Source organism: Xiphophorus maculatus, chromosome 19 (genome assembly GCF_002775205.1).
Source record: "Xiphophorus maculatus strain JP 163 A chromosome 19, X_maculatus-5.0-male, whole genome shotgun sequence".
NCBI lineage: Eukaryota > Metazoa > Chordata > Actinopteri > Cyprinodontiformes > Poeciliidae > Xiphophorus > Xiphophorus maculatus.
Genome location: NC_036461.1, coordinates 10902076 through 10921895, shown reverse-complemented (window position 1 = coordinate 10921895; position 19820 = coordinate 10902076). Strand labels below are relative to the sequence as shown.

Genomic DNA, 19820 nt, shown 5'->3' with positions numbered 1-19820 from the left:
AAACTAAATGCATAAAATACAAACTAAATTTCTGATATAGTTAAAGAATTTAAAAAATATCAGAAAAAGTGTAAACTTATTTCAAAGATATAATATTGGTTTCCTTAAAATACTTAATGTATCAGAGGTGTATTTCAAAGAAACAAGGGAAAAAAATTATTTTACCAGCAAAAAAAGCACATCTATATGTCTGTTACCAGTATATAGATATAGATAGTGATCAATACATATGGTTTAGTAATATTAGACGTAGAGAAATTTTATAAAATTTATTTTAAAAATTATACATCTTTTAATGAAATTTATAAAGAATTTTAAAAAGCAATAAGAAATTTGATAAAAAGAGCTACAATTTGTATATCTAATACAAATTTCACAGATTTTTTAATTAGAAACTTTACAAAGTATGGCGCAATAAATGAGTAAGACTGGCGTTTCTGTAAACAGTCACCTCTTGCAGTTGATAGTTAGAGCCACTAGAGTGCAGTAGAGGGCCAATAGTGCTTCAGTTTCATTCATACCTTTGGGTGGCTGTAGACAAAGAGGATGTGAAAGAAACACTGCTAGAGGAAGTTGACTAAAAACTTTGTGTTCTAGTATCTTTAAAAATGCAGCTAGTATGCTGAGTCAATCAAAAAGGGGGGATCCTGAATCTATGGTTTCATATTACATACATTTCCTGATTTACAAGAAATAACTTAAGTGTAATAGTAGAGATAAAATTACTTCTTGAATATCTTTGCAAAAATAAAAAAATAAAAAGATGACACATTAACTTCCATGGTTTTATAAGTGTTGGAGTTCTGAGTTAAAAAGCAAGCCTCTGATTTCTGTCTGTCTTTGTGTCGGAGCCCAAAGCTCAAATGGGGTTAACAGGGCATGGAGACAGTTGGGCCGCACCCTCTGAGCTGATTTGAATAGCACCGGCTTTTTGGCGCGAGGCTGAGAGTAGGCCGTCTTTCTTCATGCCGGCTGTGCAGCCACTCCTCCCTCCCTGCCCTTGCTGAGCACCCTGCAGTGGCGGGAAACACTGGCGGGAAAGAAAAGCGGTAAAAGGCGGGTTTTGGGTGGGGGGGCTTTAGCAAACCTGTGCTGTACCTTGGAAACATGTCAGACATTAGAGGACGCCTCGGAAACAAAGGTCAATAGGGAAAAAAAAGCAGGAAGAAAGAAAGAAATTCAACTCTACCTCTTGTTTCTGCTTTAAACTGGAAGACAGATAAAGATAGCTGTGGGTGGAGACAAAGAACTGAGCATGGGAGGAGAAGACCAGAACAAAGAGGGTAGCAGCCTGGACAACCCCCCCTACTCTTTACATGGCCCCACCCCCCTAACACAGCCTGGAGGCTTGAAGCAAGCCAAATGACTATTATAACCTTAATCAGACCTTTAAAGCAGCTACTCAGGCATGTTCACCACCACTAGATTCTTTGTTCTCAAAAGGATTCTGCTTAAACAATGCACCATAACCAAAGTCGAGTAAAGGTCTTTCTTTCTTTTACTGCTGAGAACAGCCTTCAAGCTCCAAACTAAAGGATCCGGGGGAAAAAAGTTCATTTGCGGACCTGGCAGCGCAGGCAATCAGCAGTCACATAATTGGATTTGTTGTTATTAGCTTTCAGAGATTGAGGGTTACCCCAGCCTCCTAATCCATTTTACCAGTAAAACAGGTATCACCTGAGTGGGAGCCAGTGTGGCAAATTTCACCTATTACAGAGCAAAATAAGCAGCGGTTCCTCCTCACTTCCTGCCTCCAATGAGTTTAACACAAAAACAGGAAGCCTGCAGAGCTTGTGCATTTCCTAGATCTTATTACGCTGCGTCTTTTCTTGTGTTTCACACATACCAGCCTTCAGTGGGGTGAGCAAAGGAAAACAGAGGTAGTGATTGTTACATAAGCAACATGGTATGATGATCTATTGGAGGCCCTGATGACAAAAGCAGTTTCATGGAAGAAGGATCTGCAGTCAAAAGAGACAAAAAGTGCAATTAAACACAACTTACATTCCCCATCTGATAAGATACAGCAAGGTATAGTGAAGCATTTATCTGCAGAATGATGCAAATACACCCCAACGCTGCAGTAATACGCAAATAAACAGGACTCCTGACAGAGCAAGATGTAAAAACTAGCAGAGAAGTGTTGGTTGGTGGAGGAGCAACAACTAAGAGGGTTGTTAGGGGTTGAAAGGGGGTAGGGGGAAGGGCAAAGTCTTCAAAGTGGGGGGGTCAGAGGGTGACGGCACTGAAAGGGGCTAAATTCAAAAGATGCAAAAAGAGTCCTAAACTCAACTGAAGCAACCTTACACCGCAGGGCCAAACAAAAGGAACATCTGCCCGCTTGACAAAAGTTTAACACTCACCATAAGAGCACCAGTAGCTCTATTTTGAAGGGCCACAGTCACTTGTCAACAGAGGCAACAAGTTTAAACCTATTTACAGCTTTATTTGGAAGATTTTCAACGTGGCGTTACTTGGAAAAATTGACAGCTGCTTTGGTTATTTTGAGTATGCAAATCATACACAAGTGCACTGTAACTGTAACTTGCTTTGAAATCTTTTAGCATAACTGTTCATTCACAAAGCATTTGGCAGTGTGTGTCTACAAGATGTAACTGGTCCCACAAAGTCAGAATAATCTTCACAAAAATGTGCAAACTGCACAGAGAGAAAGTAAAACTGAAGATTTCGCAGACGGGCCATGTGGTGGAATGTGTAACTCTGTGTTTACTGTCTCTGTGGGGAAAAAGAGGACTGGTAAAGACATGAGGATCCAGTGGTGAAGGTTTCAAAGTAAAATATAGTTGGCGTCTTTTCCAAAAGTACAAAACGTACAAAAACAAACACTTAAATGTTTCACATCATCAAACACATTTTTACGACAACTTCAGAATTCAAATCCTCCACTCATCTATGAAGGAAAAAATAGATAACATTGCCAACCTGCGAAAATATAATTACCATTTCTAATTCAGGACTCAATTGTGACTAACCACAATTCATGGACGGATTAGGATTTAACCCAGCTCTGATTACTGTCACACCTAAAGTATCAACATATCAATTACAGGTAAGTAAAACCTGGATGACTAAATGAAGTAGACTAAAAGGTCAACAAAGGCATTACATCATGCCTCGATCTAAAGAAATTCAAGAGCAGATGACAAACACTGTCATAGACATTGACAATCAGTCAGCAAATAACCTTTAAAAGTCTTTTAATGACAAATTAATATTATGAAATGGTTCGCATTTTGCCTTACTACGACATTTCATATGTTTTAAAAAGTTTATTGATGATTGCTAAGACCTTTGGGAAAACACTCTGGACTGGTGACTCAACCTAGTCGATGGGAGACACAGTTACATTTTTGAAAGCTGCTTTTTGAGCTTGCTCAGTAAACTTTATCCATACTAAAATGTGTTTCTCAGTTGGAAAGAATTAGATAATAATAAGTTATAAAAGGCAAATAAAAATCAATCTGTATTAATGAAAGTATATGTATCAATTTTACAAGATTTTTTTGGTGCCAGGTTTAGTGCTAGAATTCACATATGGAATATCTTTTCTACTCCACAATATTCTTACAGTGGGTGTCTTGATTTAAACAGTTAAATCTATGCAGTATCTGCATTTTGCTGCATTTTCATCCACTTATAGAATAGAAAGGTGTTAAACTGTAATACTATCTGTGGGAGCCCCAGACTTGCTTAAAAAGATTTACATAAAGAAAAAGAGCATGAGATTAAGCAAATAGGCTGCATGAAGACTACCAAGGCAAAATCTCTGACTGAATCATAACTCACGAGTCCTCAATTATCTACATTGAGTAGATGACATAAAAATAAAATAAAATTGGAGCATAAAATGAAACAAACATTTATCTGAGGGTTTTCCACCTTCTGCTACTAATTTTGCTTCCAGTCAGTGCTCACATTAGAAAACGTGGAGGCAAGAAAGGGTTGCTAGGATTCAATCCTCTGTGTTTCCTGTAGTCTATCCATTAACCAGCATCATGGCTGAATCACTAAAGTCACTGCTGCCTCTCTGGGGGCCAAAAGCACCATAGAAACAGATTACTCTCATGTCCTAACATAACATTTTCATGTTAATGTTTTTTTTAAATCTCACAATAGGTGTTTATACAAAGGTTTGCAAAATTATTCAAACCACAAGTTTTTATTTTCAATTACAATGGAAAACTTTGCTGTGTTTGCAGTTCACACACAAGTTGAGACAAAACAAAACATACACACCTGTATTTGACCTCTCACCTACATGAGCAGACTAATCAATTTGAATGGCATCAGGCAACATTAGATTTAATCATAGCAAACCCTCAGTCCATTAGTGAGTGCTTTTTAATTTTTTTATTTTGTTTTCTTTTTTACAATGAATGAACTCACCACCTCACTTGTTGTTACTGTCCTGTCTGTTCATATAAAATTTTCCAATAGATAGAAAATTTCTTCCAAGTGTGAGACAAATCAAAGTATTTGTCTGTTTTTGGTAAATTTAGAAAAACAGAAACCTTAAAATATTCCACAATTAACTGTAAATCACTACTGTTAACATTTTAAAGTAAACATCTCTTTTATTTAACGGAATGAGTACATGTCTAAAATAGGTTGAATATAAAAACAGCTGTAGTAATGAGACGTCATAATGGCTAAAGTGATAGACTTTGGACAGCTTGGGATGTACGAGGTCTCAGACAACTGAAGGAAGTGTTTATGATGGGCTGCAAGATGGGGTGTAGCTCTCATATTTCCTCAATTCTGCTTCAGGTTGACCCCTCCCAACTCCACTAGGGACAAGGGTGTACAGAAAATGGACGGATGGATGGATGGATGCTTCAGGCTGGTTGATTAGTCCCTTGTGAAGACTCCATCTCCTCTCCTGGAAGTGTGGTTTTCAGAATAGCTGAGTTCTGGGGCTCTAAGAAATGTAATGCACCATCAAGAGCAGGGGCAAAAACATACTCTGCAAGAACAAACACACGTGTACTCCCATGGCTGCAAGAACAAAAGAAAGTAATTCTATTCTTACAGATTGTGTTTTTAAAAGTACTTGCAGCTTGTTTTTGAAAAGAGGCCGAGTCAACCAGGACATCTTGTGTTCAGTATTTTTGGTTGCCAGTATTACATTCATCAGTATTTCTGTCGTTCTAATAGGATTTAGTTTTATTTCTTTTCACACACTCTTTAGAGATTCTATTATCTGAAGTTGCCTTCTTCATCTGGGTGGAACTTTCCACTTTGACAATGATCATTTGATTCCTTCATAACCCAAAGTGGGGGCAAACTACAGACACCCAAATGTCTGTGGAAGAAAAAGATTGTAAATGAGTAACATTGAATTTGATTTCTGATTCTGTTGCATCCGAGAGTTGTTATTGTTTCTTATTTGAATTTTAAGACAAAGTATTGAGTGCTCTTTGATTAGATAAATTTCATAAACACATTTTAAATCTTAAGAAATATACAGAAATTATATTCCTTTGATTGTATCAAGGATGACTCAGGAAGAAGGAGAAGACATTCATTATTCTGATAAATATTTTTAGGAGTTATAGGACTGGATTGTTTTGGGAACATTAATACATTTCAACATATGACATATCTTTATATATTTTATTACATATTTTATTGGGATTTTATATGACAGACCAACACAAAGTCATGCATAATTGTGAAGTCAAAGAAAAATTATGCATTTTTACTGTTTTTAACAAGTACAAAGCAAAATGTTAAACTGTATTTAACCACTTTTACTTTGATAATCTCAAATAAATCTGATTCAGTGCAGCCTTTAGAGACCACTTGTCTTTTTCTGTTATTTGAACTCAAAGTAATATAATTATTGTTTTTTTGAGTTAATTTATCATGTAAAATTTTTAAAAAAACACACACAAAAATTTTTTTTAATAATGAAATAAAATATGGAATAAAGTAATAAAATATGGGAGATTCACACAATCCCTAAGAAAATACCCCTAAGCCTTTTTTTGTATAAGTTTAACATGAAGATGAGTCCCGGGCAGCTCCCCCAGACGGGAATGATTTGAAGAACTTTTGATGCGTTTTTTTATAATCAGATAGTGTCTGGACCCAGATGGTACAAGCGTTTGCACTAACAGGATTAGGATTAGCTTTAGATTAGGTTATTACCTTCTTGAGTTTGTCTCTGAAACTACTAACCTTACCTCCCAAGCAAGAGGCGCAGTAAAAGATTAAAGAAATTAAAAATCCTCCAGAAAAATTCAAAAGGTTTGACAAATTACACCACATGTGCCCCTCATAATTATTTGACTTTACAGTGGATCCATTTATTTGTCTGTTTAAGGTTTAAAGTAAAACACAGATTTTAGAGTAGTCAGCTGGGGCCAGATGTATCCAAGAGGAACATGCAGAGTCTGAATCATCGCTGTTATGTAACTTGGGCCTTAGTAAGGGGAGGGCATATAGCATGAAGGGGGAGTAAAACCCAAAACAGACCACTGACCTAGATCAGCAAATGGTGGAGATAAGTACCTGAGGAGAGGGAGGCAACATGGAACAGCCGGGTTAAAGAGAAAGACATGAAATCGGATTAAAGTAAGACGAAGAAAAATGTGATGAGTTTCCATGCCAACATGTGGTTTCTGCTTTGCTGGAAAACAGCATCTGAGTGGTTGTGAGCTACAGTGACACAAGCGGGCAGGAATGTGGGTCAGTAGGCAGCAGAGTTTGACAACTGAGACCGGGCCGAGGAAAGTTTTGTTACAAGTGCTGGTGGGTGTGTGTGGAGCGCACACTCATGGCCATCTGTGTTTCTTTTCCCGCTTGTGTTTTCCACATCTTCCTTGACCGTCAGCTGCTTGAAAATAGAATAAGGGGAAGGGTGTGCGTGTTCTGAATTGAGTAAGAGAGGGATGACTATGTCCACTTCTCCTGTGTTCAGAGCTCTACAAACTGATTTGTAGCATTGAGAAGCTCTGTTGAACTGAGTGAAAAAGCATTTGCACTGTACAGAGTTCTTCTGATTTTACATTTATGTTGAAGTCATCAGATTTATGTGACCAATATAACATGAGAAAGCACAAAATGAAATTTTCAAATAATTTTATTTAAGTACAAAGCTTTGTAAAAAACAAACTGGGCCAATGTGAAAAAGTATAACATAATGAATTGTTGCGTCAGCCTTGGTATTAACGACTGCTATCAAGTATTTGTAATAGCTGGCAATGAGTCCTTTACAGAAGATTTGCCTCACTATGCTTTGCAGAATTATTTGAATTAGTCTACAGAGGATATTGAAGCATGAACAATCTGTTAACAGGTACACCACAGTGGCGGCGTTGAGTCGATTCAAGTGACTTAAAAGTTGGGCTCGAGCTAAAAATTAAATGACCATGTACTTGACTTGATAAAATCGTTAAAGACGTTGGACCTCCACTCCAATGACTCAATTTCAGTATGATTTGAACCTTTTGACCTAAAGAAAATTGAGAACTTACACCAAACAATGTTTTTACAAAGGAAAGAGTCAGGTGTGATATGATGGAACCATGACAGGTGAACAATGCAGCCTGCTTTGTTCAGCCTGCCCCTGATATTTTCCAATATTTCCTCCTGTTGTTCTGTGTGACTGAGACAAATGATTTCATCACTAATGAAATAAGATTATTAATATTATGTTGTGTTTAATTGATTTACCAATAATGTTTATTTCTTGTTTTATTATTGTTGTTGTCATTTATTCTTGGTATTTTATTTGAGATTTAAAATTGCTGACAACATAAAAGCCAGTTTTTGCTGTTTCTGTATAATAGTGTTGCTGCAAATGTGACCTGCAAGTTTTAAATAAATCCATCTCAACCTTATTTTGTTGTCATGCCTCCTTTTAAATATTGAGCCTCTGCTGGTTAAAGTGACATTGCAACAAAAATCTCTTTGCATCTACTTTGCTGCTAATCTGCTCTTCTTCTGCCATATGCGATGACAGTGAAGACTATGTCAGCCAGTGTGCCTTGACTTTGGACTTTTATCCCTGTACTTGGGTCTTGTAGAGGGATGACTACAAGAGTCACCTTGAATCTTGTAGTCATCTTGACTTGAGATTTTCTCAAGTCAAGCTGTATTGCAGCTGAATATGCGCATATAGATCCAGACTTTGATTAGCCCACTATAAAACCTGCAACTGGTTGATTTTTGGGGGTATTGGGGATCCTCAGAGGAGGAGGACTTCCTGGTGTGCATCAACAATGGCCTTTAATCCAGGTCCCCAGGCAGCACAGGCAAACAAAAGCATCCCAGTTCCACCACCACCATGTTTGACTTGAGGATCATTAAAATTTGGAGGGTAAGCATAGGATGTCTTCCTTTTCCTTTTTGTTTAGACGTAGTTTTTTCACTGTAATGCTCTTCAGAAACATTTTTGCCCACCCTATTTGTAATTGTTGAATCACCATTGACCTTAACTGTCGCACGTAAGGCCTGCACTTAACGTTCAGGATACTTTTGTGTTGATTTTATTAAGACGACTGCTCCTGGGGGAGGTTCACTGCTGTTCAGTGTCTGCTCCATTTGGGGATAATGGGTCTCAATGTGGTTTGCTGGAGTCAGCTTCTTTTTAAGTGATTTCTCAATTATAAATGTCTGGTAGTAATCAGGTTTGGGTGTGGTGAGTAAAATCAAAGAGAAAGTGGTTAGTGGTTAGTCACTGTAAATTCATGCTTTGACAAGGGAAATTATCTTTTTCACAAACGGCCAGGCTGGGTAGATTTTTCCTTTAAAAAAACATATATATATAATTTAAATTTTTTTATTTTTATTTAGTAATTATTTTTAAATTTGTTTTTTTTTGTACTCTCATTATCATTATTTGATATTAACATTTATGTGGTGATCAGGAACACGTAAAAGTAATTCATTACTTTATGGTTTATCTTAAGTTTTACACTTGTGAAATAATTCTTATTAAAAGTAGCTTGCATAATCCTGACATTCATTCAGACATCACGTTTTCAGCAAAACACTTTAATGTCACAAAAATAATCACAGTTTGAAAATTCATGATCATCTGTCATAAGAGATTTTTTATTGCAAAATTTAATCTACAGACTTTTATTTTCTAAGTGCTTCCTGTATTTAGTCAAATTTTATGAATGGGTGTCATCCATGTCGGGATGTTTATGCCTTGTGGGGTATTTAAAGTAAAAGCAACCCTTTGTTTGGTACCCAATATTTTTCTGTTCTAAAAGATTTACATTTTTCAACACCGCCTTTGAAAGGCCTCAATGTAAATTGCTTCCTTCAAATAACAAAAAAGTATCCGTCTGAATGAACCGCCTGCCACAAACGACCTGAGAACCACAGTTTATATGGCCCTGCTGTAAAGGACAAGTCAGATCTCTGTGTGATAAACTGTAAATCTAGTAGTCATTCCCTTTTAAAGCTCATACATAGGCTAAACTTTCACCTGTTTCTCCTTGGTCTTTATCACATCGCCCTGTTTACCGCCAGCATGTGGGTCAGAGATAAGCAACTAGTTGTACCTGCGCCTTAAAACCATAAACCCATGCAGAGAGTTTACCTGCATGGGACCTGAACACACCCACTCAGAGATGGTACAAATATTGCTCAATGTGTTTGCGTTATTCCGCCGGAAAAAAAAAGCAAAACTGCAGAGGTAGGAGAATCTTCACTGCAACAGCAAGAGGATGTTAACAGTTGCGAAAGTTGATGACAATCTCACTTTTCAGGAATGAAGACGCAATGTTGTTGTTTTATTTTCTAATCTTTTTTTAATATTTTCTCAGTGAAAAGCAATGAATAGTGGGCGACGGGAACAAGCCTGCAGGTTTTCACTGCGTTTATCTTGCAACCGGTTTATCTGCGAGTAATGCCAGATCGACGAGAACAACGAGTAATTTTTCCAGTCTTGGACACACGCCAGAAACATGATGTGCTCATCTGTTTCTGTGGTTTTTCAGCCAGATTTACAGGTTTGAAACGGTTTTAGGTCCAAAATGCGGAGGCAGAATAGATGTATTCATTACTTAATTCGTGCATGCTTTTTGATTCACTTCTTCAGTGCAGCACAGAAGTGAATCACCTAAAATATGTTTGAAAATTTGTACGAATTAACTTGGAGAACTGTCTCCTCAACCAAATCATCAATTTTCTACATTCTCCTCCTTGTTTGTGCTCATCCCAACCATCTATGTGATCTATAACGTCCTAGCTAGAAGTATGCACCCTAACATGAAAAGGTGCTTTGAAAAGACACAGGAGAACATGTGCACAAGCAATCACTCATTCACTTCAGCAGTTCAGTATGGCCAGAAAATCTAGTCTGGCAAGTTAACCGTCAAAGCTGCACAAAAAAGATGGAATAAAGAGATCATCTTCCATCCTCTTTCTCTAAGGAGAAAGTCTGTTTGACACAGTGACAAAGCAGCTGAAGAGTTTCTCTTGTCAATATTTGCACACATGGGATGAGCTAAGACCCCCTCTTGAATAGTAAAATGCTTTCTCAATTTTTACATCTGATCTGAAGCCTTTTCACAAGCATTTCCTTGTAACGGACCTTGCAAAAGGAACCTTTTCGTTTTCACTTCTCCAAAAACAAAAAGCACAAGCAGTAAGATGTGATCTTTTGTTCCGGACCTTTATTAATTTTTGTCTACGTCCACCTCACTGTGAAATAAGCACTTTGCATGTTGCTTGTTAAAAAAGGTCATCACATGCAAAGCACATCTCTTGAATAGATCATAGAAAACTTTTATCACCAGTATTGACATTCAGATAGATTATTTCTTGATTTGGTTGAATTTTGTGGTTGTTTTGCAACAGGAAATGCATTAGGCAGGCTTGCTGCTATCTGGTCCAAAACCTGACATTTGAGCGTCATTTTCACTTCCCGAAAGTGGCAGTTTAGGACAATCTTAGGAAGGATCTAGGTGCTTACTAAAACTGCTGTGCATCAGGTTAGAGTTATCTGATATTCTGTTTGACTTTCCATAGAGAAGCACTAAAAATGGTTCAAAGACTTGATTTTATGTTATTGTCTGTGTCTTTTATTACTTTCAACAAAATTTCTTGGGTTCAGATGCCAGTTAAACAGGGGGAATAAAATCGTGTGCATCAAAACAGTTCCAAAAAGGGAAAGTGAACACAAAACAGGTAAAACCATTCCCAAGACGGTTGGAGTTCAGGGTGTGTCGGTCTCCTCTGTCAGGCTAGACTACCTGAACCACATGGCTGCTCCAAATTAACTAAACAAATGACAGGAGATCAGAGATAACTCATTCAGACCTGCAGAGGCTCATCATTGCTGAAGTCATTGTGAAAGCAGCAGAAACTCAAATGTACGAAGTCACTCTGTAATGGGAATTCAATTAAGGCTATGCTGAACTCTGCAACCTAAACACAGTATAGCTTTGAAGAAATTATAAAAACTAAAGCTAAATTTACTTTCTATTTCTTACGTATTTCTCATAAAATCCTAATAAAATCCACTAAGGTTTGGAGTTGTCACTAATAGAAGATATTGAATTAAAAATGTATGTGCAATACCACATTAGACCCCTATTGTGTACACTGGTTTCTCTGATAACCTAAAGTGGGTTGAAAAATGTGTGCATACCAGCAACAAAAATCAAATAATTCAGTTTTTTTGTTTGGGTAAATAGACACGTGTGTGGAGTCCTGCGTGGAAGATGCCCAGCTTGGCACCTCTTTCTGCCACCCACTAACCTATTAATATACAAAAAATATCTGAGATACTTCAGTGGGATATAATCCAGTCCGGTCCCAAACAAAGCAAGCAGCTGACAGGGAACTGCTACTCAAAACATGGGGGCACCAACTTCCCATTGACTGCAACAGATAACCATGGAGGAGCAAAAATAAAGACAATAAACAAAAACAAGTTCAGAGCACAACTGACTGATAATTTATAATATTTTATCTGGTTTTGCTGTAATCATTGCAATCAACAGTGTTGTAAATATTATCAGAACCGGACTTCGGGCTGTTTAACATTTTTATCAGCACAAGGTTACTGATAATTAGTTATCTTGTGTTTATATACATGGTGTGGACGAAATGGACAAAATCGATGAGGAGGTCAAGCGTGCCCGACTGAAGGGACCGAAGACTGGAGCCAATTGAGGAAAACCAGGCTGCCAGTCTCTTTATGGACCTTGTGCTTTGTCCTGCTCTTAATAAGGAGAGTATGGACCACCACGCCACTAATATTCCATACCTGGCTGTGATTTCTTTTTAAATTTGAAACAGAGCAGGACTTTGCTTTGTTTTGATAATAGGGTTTTAAAGATATTTTGTTTTGAATTCAATCCTTCTATTTTGCTTTCTGTGTGTTTGCTCAATTTTTCACCAGTTTATTAATCTATGGATCTGCTTTTGTATTGTTTACAACCGCCTGGGTCACAGTCACAGTGAATTAACAGCAGCAGGGAAGAAACAATTCTGTCTTCCCATCTATTCACAACATAGCAAGAATACTCACTCCCTGATACACTGACTCCCTTCCAGGCATCTGGAGGCTGTTTGGGAAATGACCTGGTTATGGGTCAGCTATATTCTGTCTTAGTGTGGTGAAACAGTCTCAGACAACCTTAGCCAAATCAGACCACACTGGTGTAGACACAGACTTTTGTATGGATCTGTATTCTCTGCTGTGACAAGCAGGACTGCATGTAGATGTCCAGAACTACGTTTTAATAATCAGTAAATAGCTGACGATACAGCATGCAGCAAATTTAAGCAAAAAAGTTTTTTTGGGCTCAGTTTTGTCAGTGTGGATATTTGAAGCATTCTTCCTCTCAGAGCGCATACCTGCACTGGATTCAAGTAGCACTTCACACAAGGGGCATTCCTCCAAAGATACTGATTGTATTTATGTGAGTGTGACCTACTTCCTGAGCACATCAGGTGCCCAGCATGCAGCAGCCACTGCAGAGGGGAGGATCCACAACACCACCACACAAATGCGGTCTCCCCTCAAGGGCAAATCTGAAGGACAGAGTCTCAACCTCCTTAGGAGCAGCAGCTGGCATACACATTTAGAGGAGAGACACACATCAAAATATTTAGGGTAATTATGATAATGTGTGTCCTGAATGGGAAAAGACTATCAACAAAATGACCCACTGATAAAAAAATAAATAAAAAAATTTTAAAAAACCACTGACTTCAGTGCTATCTACATTGGTTTTGGACAGCATGACACAAAGTTGACAAAATGCTATGCATTATAATAGTGATGCTTCAAAAAGAGAGAAACAGAAAAAAGATTGTATCAAAAACATCTGTGTTGGCATTTTTAGATTTTGGAGCTGTATTTAACGCAGGTGGTTTATAGTAAATATAAAAGAGAGCAAAGATCATATTATGTGGAGTTCCTCAGGGTCTAATTCTTGGGCCACTTTCATTTAGTGTCTTTATAACCTCCTTAAACCAGATTATGTAGCTTTACAATATCTGTCACCATTCATTTGTTGATGACACACAACTTTATATTTACCACATGATTAAAGTCCACAACAGTCAATGATAATGGTAATAAAAAAAGAAACTACAGGTTTGTGATCAAAGCACAACCTTGGGACTGCTTTGGTGAAAGTTTTAAATGACACAGTACATCTTGACACCTTAATTTGGTCTGAATATCACAGCATCTTGTTGCTTCGTTTGACATACAGTAGTTGATAACATATAATAGATCATATGAAAAAGTGGGTGGAATTATAAGCTGTTGTGTCTTAAATAATGGAAAGAAATTTCAGGGTTTTTTTTAATATATTTTCTGAATTGGTGTACAATTGGCACTATGCAAATACATTTGCTTTGCCTCAGATGAACTAGAAAGTGTGGTGGAGGCTATTTGGGGAGGATAATAAATCAGTGTAATTTGCTACTTCCGCATTAAATATTCGAAATAAGCTTTCACACTGGTGCCAGCTCAGGCTGAGTGATGTCTTTGTGGAAACCAGTAATGGCTGAAATGTGTGCAAACCTAATCACCTGGTGAGGCCAAAATAAATCATACAGTTTGCTTGTTTGGAACAAAAAAAATTAAGACAAAAATGTTTGTATGTAAATATGGTATAAAAATTTAATGATGCTTTGAAGTTATCATGCTTTAAAAAACAAAAACAAACAACAACAATCAGAGAAGCATTGAAATCACAAAGTGACGTGTGAATATAAAGTACAGCGGTGCTACTGTTTTCCTTTTTTATCATTTTTTCCTACTTTCTTAACAAAATATAGAAGTCTGGTGGCACAGAGGAGCAAAGTTGTAAGACAAACTCTGGCTTTGTCTCCTTCACCCGGAGAAATATGCTATTATTTACAAAAGGATTTATACATCAAGTCATTATTCATTCACGCTTGCAAACAGAAAGGCATTCACACATATATTCAATGTGCAATGATGAAATGAAAACATGAAATCCAAGATTTTTTTTTACTGCCTCACTGCTTTGAATGTTTGTAAAATATAAAATATTTCTTATCACAGCATACCTGGAAATAGCTTTGCATTAGCAATAAAAAACAATTATGACCCATTGTTCAAAACTGTGCAACAAAAAACAAAAAACAGCACATCATAGCAAACTGCTCCTCCCCTTAGCAGGTTCACAGGGCGTGGCAGTGGATTTGACAGGAAGCCCACAGCCATATGATTTCATTTAGAACATATTTCACAGCTATTTACAGGAGGCAAGTTGCGCGTATAAAAGAATAGCTTTCTTTGAAAGTGACAAGTAATTATTAATTTGTGAGGGTAGAAGTTATCTGCTGTCAATGAGGCAGTTGTGATTAAGTCTCAGGAGCGTTTGAGTTCAGATAATTTGCGGAGAAGTTGCTGCTGCCTGGTTCGGAGGCGCTTCTTCTCCTGTAGGTGTCGCCTCTCCCTGAGATGCAGCTCCTCTAGGTAATCCGTCGCCTGGGTCAGGATAGCCACCTTGGGGGCCTTGGCCGACTCGAGGCTGGGGATTTGATCCCGCAGGGCGGTGAAGCGGGACCTGAGGTCGTTCCTCCTCTTCCTCTCCAGAAAGTTGTGGTTTCGCCTGCGGTCAGAGTCCTCCGCATCCGAGTTCAGCGGGGTGTCCGAGGGGGAAGGCGGCAGCTGGTGGGATGTCGTGCAGGCACGCTTGCTCAAAGGCTCCTCTTCGTAGTCATCGTCATCCTCCTCATCCTCTTCTGGGTCACTGTCCGGCGAGCGGGCTGCGTAGTTGTGCTGCTGCTGATGGATGGACACGTGGAAGCTTTTGGGGCAGGGGTCCGCGCGGACCCTAATGGTAACCGGTTTCCTCCCACTCAGCAGCCGCACTCGGTTCTGCTTGCTCTCCACGGTGACCACGTCGATTTCTTCCTCATCATCTGTCATCACAGAAGAAAATAACTCATGAATTCCCAGTGGAAAAGTTCATAGAGGGCATTGCACAGTCATCCTAAAACAACGGGTTTCTACAAAGAGGGTTAAAGTGTAACTAAAACAGCAACAAGGAAGAAACGTTCGCAATAATGAGGCTCCAATCAATGGCTAGTCCATAATCTAAATGAGGAGATTCAAAGGTAGATGGCATTAATTAAGCTGGTAAATGTTTAACTTCACTCTGTAAGGTGTTCAGGAAGCGGAAGTGCAGGGGTGGTACCAAGGGTGGGGGGTGGGGGGGTTTGAGGCATTCCTAGAGATTTGCAACACAACTGTTCTCTTGTCAGACTTTCTTGGCAGCATTTCAAAAATATTTCTTCAGCCAATCAAAAAAGTGATTCTAGAGTAGCTATGAATCACCAGCTGGTGATGTAGCAGTTTCTGAACTATACCAGAAAATAAAAATGACGAAACTCACTGATACATCTGACGTATTTAGAGCTGAGGCAAGAAAATGTGGATGCATGAATCCAGTGAATAACGTCTATCAACAGGAGCTTGAGATTATTTTTGATTGGATCTGGGTTCATACTTATGTGACCTGAGTCAGAAGGCTAAATGGGAATCAAAACCAAGCTAAGTGAAAATAGCAGTTTCAGATAATAACACAGAATACTCTTTAGTCAAATTAATTCCTGTTGCAACAATGTGCCTTGTTTAATCTAGTTTTACTTGCTAATGTTATTTCTAAATCAAAATAGATAATTGACATGGTACAAATCTGGGAAATGACTGGGTATTATGATTTTTTATAATATATTTTACACTATTTACAATATATTTTGAAAATGTATCATACTTTTCTGGCCCCACACTTTAACATCAAGATTAAATATTTAGGATAAAACAAAATACAAATAGTAAACTAAGATTGGCATGGATGAAAAAACATGCCAGCATAAATTTTGATAAAAAGCTACTCGAAACAATACATGTATGAGGTAGAATTTAGGTTGTTTTTTTCTTTTGTTATCATGGTTTATGGCAGCAACACAACTTGGCTTTTGATTGTAGTGTGTGCCATCCAGTGACATTAGTAGCCCCCATTTGGTCACCCCTCACAAAAGTTCCTGGAGACGCCCCTGTGCGCAATGGCAATAAATCATGAAGACAGAGTAAATCCGCCCCTCCAACTGCAACCAAAGATAAAGAACCGAGGGCTGTTTGCCTTAAAGTGATAGGGGCGCGGTTTTTAAAAGGAAGCATGACCCGTTCAGAGCAAGCAGAAGGCGCTTTTTGTCAAAGAAAGAGAGAGAGAGAAAAACAAGTCTTATTTGAGGTTGATCTGGACAACCACTTTGCCTCGGTGCCGCCTTGCTTTTTCCAAATAACCCATTGTTGGTGGGCACAATATAAGCCAGAGACAGGGCAGGGTGGGGCTGTCCTTACCGGAGGAATCAGAGCGAGACTCTGAGCCAGACGACGCCGGCTTTCTGCAGCTGCTGGCGGGGAAGGTAAGAACGGCGGCGGGGTCCACGCAGTCTATAGCCGCTGAGATGAGACCACCCGTAGAGGCGCATTGAGTCTTCGTGGCCCGGACTGAGATCTGTTGGGGAGCCGGGGTCTGCGCCGCAGCCGCCGACACTTTCTCAGAACTACTCCACATGCAGTCCTGGATGATGTGCGCGCTGAGGTTATCAAAAAGCTCCGTGGGGTCGGGCGTGAACGCACCCTCACACACCTCATCCGGCCCCAGCACCTTGGTCAACCAGTTTAACTTGTCCCCCGGAGAGAAGTGCAAGGCAGAGTCACACAGAGTCCTGTGGGGGGACATGGGAGGGGTGGGCAGCAGCTCGAACTTTTTCCAGATATCCTCACTGGGCGCAGTGGACTTATAAAAATCCTCCTCGGTGTCGAAATCGTGGAAAAAATAAGACTGGAAACAATCAAACTCCATGTTTAGGCTGATAAAATCCACGTTAATCCCAGAAATGAGGGAGATCCTGTGAAGTCCAGAGAAAGATATCATTAATCACGTTACATCTAAAAGTTTCTCCCGTCAGACTGATCAAATAACCATCTAATGGGACATCATTCCGGGAACAACTGACTTCCAACAAATGGGACCACATTAATTATTAATCCCATCTTGCGGATGCGCTCTTTGCAGTGATGGATACAGGCTTTCACTGAATAAGGTTACTGCTGCATACAATAACACACACACATTGTATCTCACGTTATCTTATGTTTAAATTCAAGTCACGGTTAATTTAGTGAATAAAGAATAGCTTTGAGAAATCTCAAAGCCAAAGTGAAGCATTTCCTGAAATGCAGTTAGAGCTTTGTTCGGTACTAAAGCACTAAAGGAAAAAAAAAAAAGTGAGCAGAGACCAGGTTAAAACACATCAAAGGAGCTCCATTTCCTCACCAGAAACTCAGCGTGTAAGAATTAAAAGTACTCACCGGATCTCTGCAGGTTCCAAAAGCGCAATTCAGCACATTAAAATCCGCCTGTTTCAGCGGATGAAGTCACAAGAAGCTGACACCATCGATTGTAAAGCGGCGGAGAAAAGGGACGCTGTCTGGAAATCTGTTCCAGTTTACTATTAAAGAAATACGACTTTAAATTAAAAGCAGAGAAAACACCACCGGGGCTCAGACAACAAACGCAAGATCCGCCCGCCTCACAATAGAGAGCCCCACAGTGCGTTTTTCGCGCCAGTGAGATATCCTGTTATATGGCGATAAAAGCGCAGGGAGGAGCCGCAGCCGCAGCAATGTCTGCTGCGGTAGATCCGGGTAAAGCCCCTTTATTTGCATCAGAGACGTGGGGGAGGCGCACAGAACCCCGCCCAGGTATGCAGCACCAGTCATGGCCACAATAACAGATTTACTATAACTGTTTCACTTCTATTAAGGGTGATAATGACAATGTCAGGGTAGAATTGTAAATTAAATATAAGGTAAATTTATTCTCGTCGCAAAAATGTGTGTTTGTAAAAACGTAATATACCTTTGCAATTCAGTAAAGTGGGATATGATTCAAAAACGTAATTTTAAAAAAATCTGTTCAGTTGAAAAATTAGAGGTTCATGACGCACAGTGTGGTAACATCGAGGATTTTTTTTTTCTTTTTAATTATGGCTTACAGTTGTATAAACCTACAACTTAATTTACCAAATAATCCAAATACAACATGAGACTAGCAGCAGCAACAACAACAAAAAACTTTAATCCATAAAAGTTGAGTCATAGCTTATATGAGCTTAGGGAAGACAGTAGTCTACCAGACAGTCCTTTACAGCTAGGATAAGTGACAAAAGGTCTTGGCTAAACAGTCTGGTTCCATAGAGTGCTGCTGCCAAGCTTTTGATTGGAAAATTAGGTGGAGGGAAAAAGTGTGCTTATGCAATAGCGTCATTGAGAGGATTGCGAAGTTAAACCCATTATAGAGTCTGTGGGGAATTCACAAGGTGTGAACCGTGGCTGGCCTCAGTGCTTCAGTGGATCAGGCACAGCTCTCCACTGGTTTTGGCCTGCTGTGTTTCATCAAGGTTTCCTGGAGCTGCTCTTGCCACCTGACAAGGTTGTGGGCATTTTTTGTTTTGCCATTTGCAACATTTATTGCAAACATTTTCTTTCACATTTATATCATTGTTATTTATTTACATTTTTCAGGAGGATCTCCAAATTCCCCAACTTTGGAAAATGCAATCTTGCTTCGTATGTAGTTCATGGGGTTCATGTCACTTTTTTTTAAAAACTGTGTGCACACTGTTGGCCAAACCTCATGTCTTGTATTATTAGTTTATTTCTGTTGTTGATCCTCCATGCGTATCTTACAAAAGAGAAACCAACAGTTCTTATAAATATAGATAACTGATTTCAGGTTATTTTTGGCCAAAGTTACTTAGTATCACTCTAGAATGTCTTCATATCAGTAGGAATGATACATGGTTATTTAAGCATAATTTTGTACAATAAAAAAAACATTACTGAAACATATAACTTCACACCTCTTGGCTTTACTCAAAGTAACTCTTTTTATTTATCTGCATTATACATTTTGATAACTTTTGCAGTCAGTAAAGCCATTGAGGCTAGCAGTTTGCTACATCCTGTTCAGGTTGACCTCAGTGTTGCATGTCTTTGAACAGGGGAAGGAAATAAGAGCTAAGAAAAGCAATCGCTGGGCAGAAAATGTAGACAGAAAGGTCACTTTACCACTTTACCAGGCTTGGCAATTAGACTTATCCCTATGTGTTTTCTGATAATTATATAGAAAAGCTTAAATTATTTTTGAACTGTTTGAACCAAAATTGAGAGCAATGTTACAAATTTCACTAGAAATGCTTTTTCTAGTTCATTTTATTTTTTTACATCTCTAGATATTTGACTCTCTGCTACTTGAATGAGGTTTTGC

General features: G+C 38.7%; 1 protein-coding gene across 1 annotated transcript; it reads right to left on the bottom strand.

The window, feature by feature from the left end:
• Window positions 1-14099: 14099 nt before the first annotated feature.
• LOC102222380 (MYCL proto-oncogene, bHLH transcription factor) lies at window positions 14100-18181 on the bottom strand. The gene is made up of 3 exons (XM_005806131.3): window positions 17861-18181; window positions 16844-17397; window positions 14100-15399 (listed from the first exon to the last, which is right to left on the bottom strand). Exons 2-3 carry the CDS (start codon window positions 17349-17351, stop codon window positions 14843-14845), a joined length of 1065 nt encoding a protein of 354 aa, XP_005806188.1. The 5' UTR covers window positions 17352-17397; window positions 17861-18181; the 3' UTR covers window positions 14100-14842.
• Window positions 18182-19820: the final 1639 nt, after the last annotated feature.